Source organism: Crocodylus siamensis, chromosome 2 (genome assembly GCF_052110815.1).
Source record: "Crocodylus siamensis isolate JL-2025a chromosome 2, ASM5211081v1, whole genome shotgun sequence".
Lineage (NCBI taxonomy): Eukaryota > Metazoa > Chordata > Crocodylia > Crocodylidae > Crocodylus > Crocodylus siamensis.
Window position 1 is genome coordinate 225016753 of NC_143396.1, and position 12908 is coordinate 225029660.

Genomic DNA, 12908 nt, shown 5'->3' on the forward strand with positions numbered 1-12908 from the left:
GCCGCATTTTGCCCACCCCTGCTATAGTTAATGACTAGAAGCAACAGGTGACTGGAACACACTGAGCGTAGACCTGTATCCTACAGAAACAGCGGATCAGACAGTGAGATTGATGATCAGACCAGCCAGTCAGCCTCTGTTGGATCTTTCTGGTGTCTTGTTTGGGCACTATTATAAGGTGCTTTAGATTTAGTCACGTAGAATTATTCCAATGGTGCCAGTAGGTCTGGAGGTACTCTAGTAAATATAGATGCATTTTCCATTAGCATATGTGCTGGAAACTACCAACTCTTGTCATGGGGGGTAGAATTTAAATGCAACGGCTGCATCAGGAGGGGTCATACAGGGGTAGGCTCGGACATGGTAAACAGGCTTGGATCTTCTGGAAAGGGTAATTAAAAGGGTAGAGGTGTGTCTCAGCCCCCATTTCCCCTGGAGCATTCTGCTACTTCTCACACTGCCTGTCTGCATTCATGTTATAACTTTTCACTGATCCTGTCACGGACAAGCAGGACAGAGATGCATGTTTTGGAGACACTTGGAAGGGCATACCCATGATCCAGGATAAGTGTGAGCTTTCTAGAGAAGCCATAGGAGGAGAACATCTTCAGTTCCTTGTGCCATCTTTCAGGAAGGCAGCCCTGAGGATCAGTCAGTAGAGTGGATGTCTGATGTATATGACAGCCACAAAAGGGCCAGTTGCACTATGCACTTCTGAGCACCAAACAGCTCATTAGAGTTTGTTCAGGCAAAGTAATGCTGGTTGCTTCTGTTCTCCTCAACTGAATGCAGTGTCACTCAAAGCTTGTTTGTACAGTGAAAAACAGCTCTAAACACGGTTACCAGGTTGTTGCTTTCTCAAATATGTCCATATTGAATTCATAATACAAAGAAAAATAGGTATCTTGGCTATCTCCTGGCTCTTCAGAGCCCATTGAGGTTGAACATTTCCTTCCAGAATGTCTTCAGTCAGTTAGACCGTGTTAAACCTCCAGTTTTCCAGAGGTATGTACCGGTGCATCTGCCTGGAACTGAACTCCAGGCTGATTCACAATATGGCAAAGACATCAGCTGGCCTGCTCTCTCTCAGCTATTTAAAAAGAACTTTAAGGTGTCCTCCTAAAGTCACTGGCACTGCTGCATTAGAAGGTGTTTTGCTTGCAGTCAGTTTTTACAGTTATGCTCCACTTAAGGCGCAGACAGAAATGACATCTGTTGTGTGACTGGTCCCTTGAAATAGCTCTAGAGCTATGCCCAGACAGAAGAGCAAAGCTGCAGAGCCCTCTGATCATGTGACAAATTAACCCTAATTGTTTGAGAGTTCAAATCAAGCCCCTCCTAAGTGGAGTTGATTTCATTAACTTCTGTCTGCTCTGCTGCAACAGCAGCCTGGCTTGAGCTGGGTGGGGAGAGAGGGAGATCCCTTCTGGGGGAGGGTTTCAGACTTGCTGGAGTGGTGGGTGGGGGGTGGATTGGAGACCCTCACCTTAGGGGACCTCCAAACTATCCCCCCATCCTGTGGGGCTGAAAACCCCAGAACTCCCTCCATCCCCTGCCTTCTCTCCCTCCTATCCAGAGAGAGCACCAGAGCTGGGAGGGAGGAGTGGTGGAGCCAGGTGGAAACACAGCCTCTCTCCTTGGATGGGTTTCAAATTGGATCTGATCCTCCACCCAGCTGAACCAACAGCTAATGTCTGCTGGATAGGGAGGATCAGTCTAACTCATGGCAATTTCTGTGAATGGTCATGAGCTAGGCCTGGGAGCTGCACGTCTGTCTGCACTTCTCAATATGCTTCCTAGACCTCTGCTGGGGGAAGAGCTCTGGAACCTAAGATTTTTTGTTTCCCTTCTTGTACAATTTAATTTAATCTCCCTTAATGATGGCAGCTGTTGGTTTTTCTTGTTCTAATTTGAGTGTAGCCTGTGTAAATCCTTTTGTTCCAAATAAGGAGGAAGGACTGGAGTTTTAGTAGAAGGAGCAGCAAAGCTACACAGCAAACTGTAGAAATCAGGACAAGTCAGTACCAAGGTACTGTGCTGGGCTTTGCAAGTCTGTGTATTAATTGCCTGCTCAAATAGTGCCCTCTGTTGGCCAGTGCACAAAGCAGCATTGACCCTTGCTGTAGACACTGCATCCTTTTACTCATCAGAGGAAAGTAAGAAATTAGCAAAAGGTGGGAGGGGTTCAGGCCCCTCAAAAAGAAGAGGGTGAGCAATAGGGCTGTGTTACACCTTAATTTTAGGCAGCTCCTGGAGCTCTTAACCCCTGGATTGCCCATACATTAACACCTGAAATTACTTTTAAGCACACTTTAAGTGGGTTAAAGTTATGCCACTCAAGACAGGTTTAGCTCTGATCTGTGTTACCCAGCTCATGTCCTACTGATGTGTGGCCACTCTTCACAGATTAGCTGCCCAAGCTGCAGTCTGCCAGCATCTCAGCCTGTGGTGTCCTTTCCCCCACCCTCCTGTTCTGTGTAGACAAACTTTCCACCCCCTGAACTCTTATTTGCCCAGCAGGCAGTTCTGGCACCAAACCAGATCCCCCTCCTGCCCCCAGAGTTGTGACCTTCCCACTCCCATGGGTGCAACCCTGTGTGAACAGCTTGCAGGGTACATGTCCACTAGCCAGGTTGCAGGGTATGAATGGCTCCAGGAGTAGGTTCTAGGGGGGTACGGGGGAACAAGGTGGGGGGCCACATTGGGTCCCCGTGAGCTAGAACTTCCTTCCCAGGGCAGGGGCAGGAGCTTCTCCAAAAACACCTTCCCTCACCATTCCTACCTCCCAGCCATCTCAGGAAGCATGACCAGCACCCCCCACAGCCCAATCCCAAATAACAATTTGTTAAAATATAAGGCTTTTTTTAATTTACTTGTTTATTTCTTTTTAAATTCTTTTAAAATTATTATTTTATCCTTCAGTGGCTGACTCCCTTCATTTCACCACTGTTCCACAGTCTCATTTCTGTCCACCCACCTCCCACTTCATTCCCCACCCCCTTCCCAATAATTCTCTACCACCCGGCCTCATATCCCCCCCCCAGTCTTTCTCTTATTGCTGCCTACAGCAGGGTTGGAAAGCTGTCCTGGCTCACCATCCCTCTAGTGGCAAGTCTCAGCTGTGCAGGTGGGGGACAGTCAGAAAAGGTTTTTAGCCTTTTAAGTATAACTGCTCCAAACTCAAGGTAACACTAACACCAATCAAAGTGTGATGTGTACAAGGCCCATAGTTTCTGTTTGGATAATTTGTAATATCAGTCTTACCGTGAACCAGCCCTTATTTGACTGCATGTAGTAAGTGAACAGGGAGCTTGCGCTGCTTCTATCTCTCTAGATACTTTGCTGCCTTGAGAGCAGAAGCAGTTGCTTGTTCAAGGAACAGAAAGCAGAGCAACCAGCCAAGCATGAAGTGCTCCGAGTGTGAATCAAGAGGTCTGCTTCTGCTGAGGCAGCAAATTGGTTTCCCCTGGCTCTACCCAGAATTTTACCTAGACTGAAATGAGCAACCGGGCAGGGAGGAAGGCAACTCCAGGAAATCTGAAGTTTTGCCAGCAGTTTTTATGTTCACAAGACTTTCAGATGGAAGATGGAGCTGCTGACCCAACCGGCTGTCATCACAGACCTGGTGATATTTCATCAAAGAGCAGGACCTGGCCATATTCCAGGCTGGATAATTATACTTGACCTACCTCAAATTAATTTTGTAACTTTTTGTCCTAATCTGCTGCCAAAGGGTTGCTCTGTTTCTCTGCATTATGACACAGGTGCTCAGTTCCATAGGAGAGGTCTCTGCATTTTGGGGAGATGGGATCTGCCCTTCTGGGTCAGATCCAAGGTCCATGCAGTCTAACATCCTGTCTCTGACAGTGACCACTATCCACAGGGCAAATTTCTTCCTGGTCTCTCAATCTGGGCACTTTGACCTGAAAGTGGAGGGCTTGTAGCCCTGGTTTTTTCTATCTTGTCTAATGCTCACATTCATATAAGTGTCTCAAGCAGTGAGTGATGTTGGGTTTGGGGAGATGGGGGGAGGAGGAGAGGGGAAGCAAGGGAGCAGAGACTTTTGGGGAGCAGGTAGGGGGCAGAGGCCACTGGGGGGAGGTGGGGGCAGGGGCTGCAGGGAGCAGGCAGCTGTTGCCTGGGACACTGCTGCATGGCTGGGCATGAGCTAGGGCATCAGTGTGGTTCATGCCGGGGAGGGAAGAGAGACAGAGCCATGCCTGACAGCAAGCAGTGGTGGGGCAAGCAAGAAAGGCTGTGGGGAGCAGAGCCTGCAGGGGCTGAAGTTTGGGTCAGAGGCAATAGGGGAGGCAGAGGCAACAGGGGGACTGGCTGCAAGGGGACAACTGGTGTGAGGCCATGAGACAAGGGGGCTACCTGCCCCCCAAACTGCCTGCCCCCTCCCCTGCTGTTGCTGCTGCTGCTTTCCATGCTGCCGCAGTGGGTTGATGAATTTAAGACACCTTCTGATAATTAGAAGCTATACATGGAAAATGTATAGGTAATGTAAAAAATGTCCGTGTGTAGAATCTAATTATTGGGGCAGTCTTAAATTCAAAGTAATCTAAGAGCACTTTTCTTTGGCTAAGTAAATAAGAACAGACCATTTAATTTTTCTACCATTCAGTATCTTTAAAAACCCCCCAAAGATTCAGAGACTCCATGAAATGCACGGGGCATTCTGCTATTGCTGTGAATTGAGCAGGAGGTTTTGTTGCACTGCCCACAGTGATATCCAAGCCTTTTTTTTTCCTTCACTCAATTTAATTTCCATATGGATAATTTAAATGATTCCATAATGGTGTAAATTCCAGATTTTGTACAGTGTATTTCATTTGGCACCATGTTGTCTGCTTCTTTAGCTTTGGCAGGCCCCTTTGGAAATTATGCATACTCTTTTCTACATTTCACTGATTTACATAATTTTGTGTCATCTATAGATTATGGCACTTCACCATTTAACCACTTCAGCAGGTTATTAATAAATATAAAGAACGCTGGCCCGTATATCCCTGACTTATAAATTTCCATAACTCCATTGATCTTCCCACCCACCTTCATATGAAATTTTGGGTTCCCCTACTGTTAGCCTTTTGCCATGTTGAAAACTGTCCTTTTAATTTTGCTTTTTATTTCCCCAGTGCCTTGGTTACAGTCCGCACAGTGCACTACTTTACCTTTCAATCTACAACTGTTTACTTTTCTTAATAGAAGTGAGATTTTTCAACAGCTTTTTGAAAGTCTAAATAAGCAAAAAAAATCTTTTTTATTCATAATTTTGAGGAACACTCAAAGAATTCTTATAGTTTCAAAGCTTAATTTACAGGAGCTTTGATGTTGTGTTTCTATTCAATGGCATTCATTGGGATGATGGCTGAGCAGAACACAGTACATTGTTAATGCAATGAATGTCTGAAGAAATTGTTTCTTTTCCAGAGGATGAACACCAAAGGCTTGGATAGGATCTCTGCTCTCAGGATTCTGGGGAAATTACTTCCACCCTTTAATGCCCTTAATGGCAAGAACACAGAACAGGCTACCAGGCATTTGTCAGCAGCAGGATCAGAACAGTGACTTATTCTCTGGGGCTACTTCACCCCACTGGCACATATTATAAGAAATCTCTGTTGCCTTCAAATTAACCTTCACTGGTTCCAGGGGTTACTTTGAATCTTTGAATAACCTTGACTAAGCACTTTGCTTCTCTCTACCTGTGTTCTTCCATTTGCAGAATGGAAATAATAAAACCTCTTGGCTCAAGGGGAGAGTTTCATTAGGTAAAGGTTGTCCGAGGTTGTGATGAATTGGATGTTCGAAGACAGGAGGGCATTACTAGGATTTATTTATTTTTTTGTTTCTTTTCCCCTCAGGTTCTTCATCATCAAGGAGAGCTTTCTGCTTTACTATGCTGAGAGTGAGAAGAAGAATTTTGAAAGCAATAAATACTTCAATATTCACCCGAAGGTCAGCACTCTTCTGTGGGGTCCATTAGGACTCCAGCTCTGTTCTTACAAGCAGCCAGAGAGCAGAGGAAGCAGGTTATCTAACCCCAACCCTGGGTCGCTGGACCCAGAGGCACCTCCAAATGATATAGGCATGTTGATGAACCTCTTATAAAAAAACAAACTTAACTCAGGCTCCCTCCAACCCCACCAGCTACTTGGTTTTATTTTTTAATACTTTTTCCTGATGTTAGGTTCACAGCCCAACTTCTTTAGTCATCTCATGCACTAATGTAACAAGGAGCCAGGTGGCTGGGTCACCAGCTGCAACTGCCAACATGGAGTGGAGGAAGGGAAGCTGCTGCCACTGTCTGTCCATGTCCTGCTAGTGCTGTTGCCCAGCCATGGTGCATACTCTGATCTCATGATTACCCAGTTCATCTGGTGGCCATTCGAATAGTCTGCTGTGAGGCTACTCTAATCATCACCTGGTTTATTACTTGACTCGTCATGACTTGCTGTTAATCTGTACCTGCAAATCTAGTCAGACACAACAGTGCCCCAGTATACCTCATACACATGCAGGATAAGGAAGGGGAGGGTTCATCTCTCAGGCCTTTGCCACCTGTGCTTTTAGTGGGAGTACCCATTTTTTGTTCTCCATGGACCACCAGCCACAAAGGACATGCACTTCAGGGGGTCTGATTTCACCTGCAGCAGGCATTGGTGATATGCTAGCTGTCACCAATGTGCACCAATATGCATGGGAAACTACCACTTAGAGAAATGAAGTCCAGGAGCCATAAATGGGGACACCAACTCCCTCATGGTTGCATTTGTAGTTACTCATTGAAGCATAACTTCTTAGACCTGCTGGATGATTTTGCCATGATTTAAATTTTGCCATGCTTTAAATGAAACACCACTAATATAAAGAGAGATATATAGTGGCGTTTCATTTTAATCACAAAAAGGTGGATTTGGGGTTACTTTTTTTAAACCAAAAATTGGGGATTATTTTTTTTAGATCAGAGAAAACAGGATCCCTGATCATAAGAGAAGGTAACCAAGTACCACTGACCTGGCTACAAAAGTGAAGGTGATCTGGCACTTCACAAAGTGAGCATGGTGCCACTGAATGGAGTTACAGTAGTGTTGACTGGAAAGAACATTTGGAAATAGAGCAAAATAGCCCTTTTATCCAAAAACACTGTATTCCTATGGACGACCCCCACATTTCTCTCTGTAAGTGAGCAAGCAACCATCCATAACCCACTGTACTCTGCACATGAAAAGATGCATTTTGTGAATATGGAACATAATAAAGGAAACCGTAATTATAATATACTTACAACAATAATAGAAGCTTAGCCTACAGCAAAGCTAAAATTGTAAAATATAAGGCAAAAGTTAGCAACTAACCCCATGGTCTTTAACAAAAGAACCTCCCATTTCTTTCCAGTTTTCATATCCCAGCACCCACTGGAGGTGGGCAAGATTAGGCTCCCTGTACAGCCCATTAGCACCATGTGTGAATCTAGAATTTTGCTTCCTCTGCTCTCTGGCTGCATCATCACCTATAAAACAACATCTTTTTCTGCAGTTAAATTAGAAGCTTTATTAATACTCTAGAGCAGTGGTCTCCAAAGTGGGGTGCGCAAGACGATCCATTGGGGTGCGGGAAGAAAATATTAGAACTATTTATATTTATTTTTATCTCATCCTTTTTTAATTTCTATTTTTGTGTATGTTTTATAATGTACGTAATATATTAGTAAAGTAGTACATGTATATAATTTATAAATAAATATACATATATTGGAAGGGTGTGCTCAAAAATTTTTTTACTGATAGGGGTGCACGATCAGAAAAGTTTGGAGACCACTGCTCTAGAGGCCTAGGGCTGTATTATTTAGTTTGATTGCAGTGAAAACAAATATAACTTCACTGGAATGAGTTAAAGACCATCCGCAGGGCTGTGACAGGAGTTTCGGGAGCAGCTAACAGACAGCAGCATTGTAGAACAAAGGAAAGCTTGATTGGTGAAACATCAAGACCGTTAAAAAGGAGAAGGTGAAGAGTTTGGAAGGGATCAGGTAGATTATAATGATCCATGAAGTCAAGGGACTTCCTCAGCACTGCCTGACTAGAAATGCTGCTGCTATTGCCAGGCAGTTGGTTTTATACTTTGGGTGGAGCAGGAGTCAAAGCAGGGTTCAGACGCTCCCTCCTCACCCCCAGATCTTCCCCGGATTAGCACGTCCCTTTAATCAGTTATAGCAGGCTCCCCTGGGTGCTGTGAGGTGTCAGTCCTGCTTCTCAGGAACTATACATGCTGATTTTTGTGATACTGCCAGATTCTGAAGAGGGGCATGGGGAAAGCTGAGAATGGGAGTCCCTGATATGCCTTGCTTTTGGCTGTGCCTTGTATCTGCTCACTGAAGGTATACTGACTGATTTCAACACTGGTTCCACACTAGGGTGTCATTCCTCTGGGGGGCTGCATCGTGGAGGCCAAAGAAGAGCCCAACATGCCTTATGCCATAAAGATCTCCCACGAGGACTTCCATGTGAGTGAACTCTTTTCTTTTCAAGTAGGTGAGCTTATCACTGAAGAGAGGGCTGGAGCAAAAGCCCCGGCAATTGATATGCTCTGTTTATTCACAGCAAATGGAACCACTTAGCAGCATTGCTGCCCATTGCCCTCCATCATTTGCTTAAGTGCCTTGCCACCTCAATGAGAGTCAAAGGATAGGGCTGGCTCCAGAGCCCATCCAGTTTTTTCTACCATTTGGACTAGTATCAATGGTGGGCAGGTAGCAGTGCTTACAATACCTGAGTCCACTGGTGGCCTGGATAGGACCATGTGCAGGATGTTGTATATGCATATGCATGTGCTACACCAGCAGCTCTCATTGCAGGCTTTGCTTTTCTTTCCCAGGGTAACATTGTCCTGGCAGCTGAGTCAGAGTTTGAACAGGCCCAGTGGCTGGAACTGCTGCAGGAGTCTGGGAAAGTGTAAGTACCAGGGGCTTATTTCTAGTCTTTTCTCTTTTCCAAAGTATTTTGGTAAGGTGAAGGGGACCAGAGGGTGTGTCTTATGAGAAGAGCAAAGTGTGACTAGCGTTACAGTGTAGAAAAGTTGAAATACTGCTCCATGGCTTGTTAGTGCTGGTTAACCTCAGATTTCAACCACTCTACTACATAAACCAAACAGTTTAAGACTTAATATAAATCTTCCTCCATTATGCTAAAGTTGCATTATTCTGCTATGTCATCCCCTGGCTCTGGACAGGACTGGGAAGTAATGAAATGCCATGTGGCAACTTCTGTCCTGCTATTTCTTTTCACTTCTTGGACTTAGTGAAAGCAATGCAGTTCTGTTGGATGAGGAGCAAGACCTGGGAGCTTATGACTCTGAGGCTCCCTGCACCACTAGCATAGGTATCTGGGGTGACATGGGGCAAGGATGAGGGAGGTCTAGGCCCCCATGCAAAGGGAACGACAATAACAGTGGCCCCAAGGGTTCAACAGCAGTTCTGACATGGTTCTGTGAACTTTGAGGCATAGGTCCCATATTTCAGCACACTCAGCTGGCACGTGGGGAGAGGAGAATTTAGCCCTATGAGAGAGGCTAACTATGAGCTCCCTTGGGGAGTACAGCAGATCCCCTGAGAGGGTTGATTTATCACATTTCCAAACCACTTCTGCACACCTAGGTGACATAAAGGCTGTAAGCACCAGGATGCTTTGGTAGCTTATCTGACTGGCACCTTTGTACGTTTTGAGGTTTGACTGTTGCTAGCTCTGGAATGTCATTGCTCAAGTGCCTCCCAGTGAAATAGGTAGGTTGGTAGGAAACCAGGACAAGCACGGTTCAAGTTTTAGCAGAAGTGTGGAAAGGCAGTGGCAGGGAGGGGGTGTGGGGCTGAGGGCCGGGAGTTCTCCCAGACCACATGAGACTTTGAGAACCTCTGGAGCCTGGTAATCAGCTAAGCTGCTTAAAGGAAAGAGTGCTTTGCCATATGCCCTGCAGCAGGAGCTTTTGCCCAGTGGGGTATTACACTGGATTTGTACCCTTGAGCCCCTGTAAAATATGGCTAGAAAAAAGGGCTTCTCATTCAGATGAGTTTATCCTAGCACGTTGGCATGGGCAGATCAGGACCACTCACTTCTCAGAAGCTTGTGTGTTGGGAGGAAGGAAATATTATCATTACATCAGGATGTGGTACAGGGTCATTTTTTATTAATGGTGACTAAATATGCAGCACTTTTTGCCCTCCTCCCATTCTGCTCGCTCCTGGCTCTGGGCTGTATAGATGTGCAGCTCAGTCTCCACTCATCATGCCACCCAAAGGCCAATTGTGCCCACTGGGTGCTCAGACTTGAGAGGAAAAGCAAATCCCCCAGCTCACTGTTTCTCTTCGGCATTGTAAGCACCAGTATGCTTGTTATGCTGTCCCTACCCTACCCTTTCCTCGCTGGAGCTCCAATGATGTTAGCTACTATGACAATACTTGTGTCAAGTAGGCAGTGGAGACTTTACTGACTTGCCTTATAACTCTGTTTGACTGAGGCCTAGGCCATATAGGAATTAAAACACTGGCAGGACCACTCCAGAGACTGGGAAATGGAGGGAGATTACCCTCCAAGTGCTAGGGTACACAGGGTGTTTGGTCCCCCTATGCTCTGACCATAAACGGCTCAGATTTGGGAGGACCAGGTGTGAGAGATGCTGAGCCCCAGGCAGGCCCCTGTGATCTGTCCTGTAGAGGGGAAGGGCATGGCTCTTGAGGAGGATGGGCAGGGATGTGTAAATTAATTCATCGAATCATAGGGAAATAAAGGTAGAAGGAACCTTCAGAGATCTAGTCCAGCCCCATGCCTGGATCCCATCTATCCAAACCATTCTATACAAACCCATTGTCTAACTTGTTAGTAAAATTACACAGTCAATCTTGACACAACACAAGATGTAACACATTAACTCGCCATAGGGAAGGCAGAGGGACAACAGTGACCAATGTCTTACTTCTTTGAGGATTGTTAAAATATGTTTGAGTGGCCATGCCCCCCCACTATAAAGGAATACAAAAACCTCACAGTTAGTGTCTTATAAGTAGAAGAACTTCCACTGAAGTCCATAGAGCTGCATTTGCTTATACCGGTGCTGATTTTGGCCTTGGGACCTTTCTTGCTGGGAGTCAGCTAGATTTCCCTTTAAAAATGCAAGTGGGGAACAAGTACGGGCACAGGGCTTCCAAAAGCATGAGGTCCTGTGTGGCTGCGCCCCACACCCAGAGTCCACCCTGTTCCTAGACCCTGATTCTGGCTCTTGAACCCAAAGTGTTTGATGTAGAAACTGATGAAGCCATTGTCATATGGGTTTTTTTGGTGCAGTAGGATAACCCGCCCTGCAGGAGGAAAATAGGCTTGTAGTATCCTCCTCTCCTACTTTCTACCCTGTGTGTCGTCACCGCTAGAATGCTGCAGCTCCAGTGTCTACCTAATGAGTTGCAATGACCGGCTGTGTGTGAAGAAGAGCAGGGATAATGTGATATGTATTAGCAAAGTTAGGTCAGGAGCTGAGCAGTAGCCAAAAAAGACACAGCGTGGTCCAGTAAATTGAGCAGCACTGAAAGGGAAAGTTAAAAGGATGCTGCGTTCATTATTTAGGCACTGCATTTTAGTCCCCTTCTGCTACAGGGAAAACATGCTGCTGATTCTACCAGAGTGCTTGCAGCTTGTTGTGATCATTCCACTTCTCTCTTCATCATTTTCATCATGAAGAAGAAGAAAAATAAGAAAAGAGAGCATAAGTATGCAGGGAAAACAGGGCAAATGAGACTGGAATGGGTAGCATCCTCTTCCCTTCATTTCATTCTTTGCATTGCAAAGGACTGAAGATATAGAATCATAGAAAGTTAGGGTTAGAATGGTCCTCAGGAGATCATCTTGTCCAACTCCCTGCTCAAAGCAGGACCACCCCCAACAAGATCATCCCAGCCAAAGCTTTGTCTAGCCAGGCCTTGGAAGCCTCCAAGGATGGAGCTCCCACCACTTCTCTGGGTAACCGGTTCCAGTGCTTTACTACCCTCCTCGTGAGAAAATGTTTCCTAATATCTAACCTAAACTTCCCTTGCTGCAACTTGAGACCATTGTTCCTTGTTGTGTCATCTGCCACCACTGAGACCAGTCTAGCTCCATCCTCTTTTGAAACCTCCTTCAGGTAGTTGAAGGCTGCTATTAGATCCCCTCTCAGTGTCTTCGTTTCTAGACTAAATAAGCCCAGTTCCCTCTGTCTTTCCACATAAGTCATGTCCCCCAGCTCCCTCACCATTTTCGTTGCCCTTTTGTATTGTTACTTTAAATCTGGAACAGGGAGGGTGTGCAAGGACACTGCAGTGGTAGGTATTATTTGAAGTATTGAGGAGATGGGCTAGTCACTGTCAGGTGGCCTGGTGGGAATGCGCTGTATTGTTGCAAGGGAGTCTAAACTACCTACCGAGCTGACTGCTCATTCCCAGACTTGGGTACTACTTACTAGCAGTCGAGCTGCAGCAGCACAGAGTTCAGCCTGGGTGACTGTTTGTGCAGCTTCTCGGGTGGGTTTAACAGCCCAGATTAGGCTCCAGGGTGCTGTAGATACACTGCTACTGGAACCTGAGCTCAGGTTTGTCTGCATGAACTGCAGTTACAGGGGTGATGGCAATGGGAATGTACCCAAAGACTTCTCTGACTAATTATAGAGTGGAACTGACAGTTTCTGTAAGGGAATTCCCTCAAGTCTGCTGTAGTCAGTACTTGTCAGACCATGGAAATGTTTGGTTTTAAAGTGGAGCGGAGAGGGCAGGGATCTTCTGGTTCAGGTGTTCAGAGGACCCACCCAAAGGTGAAAGGTCAAATCAGACTGCCACAAGAGATTTATTTTTTAAATAAGAAGTTATATTATATAATTGTGATGTG

The 12908-nt window shown here is 45.7% G+C and overlaps 1 protein-coding gene across 1 annotated transcript in view; it reads left to right on the forward strand.

Moving 5' to 3' along the window:
• Positions 1–12908, forward strand: part of PLEKHD1 (pleckstrin homology and coiled-coil domain containing D1) — a 49563-nt gene that overhangs the window by 13831 nt on the left and 22824 nt on the right. The window contains exons 2-4 of the mRNA XM_090033228.1: positions 5871–5964; positions 8423–8512; positions 8884–8960. Of these exons, the coding sequence (XP_089889354.1) occupies positions 5871–5964; positions 8423–8512; positions 8884–8960 (261 nt within the window). The remainder of the gene's footprint in view (positions 1–5870; positions 5965–8422; positions 8513–8883; positions 8961–12908) is intronic.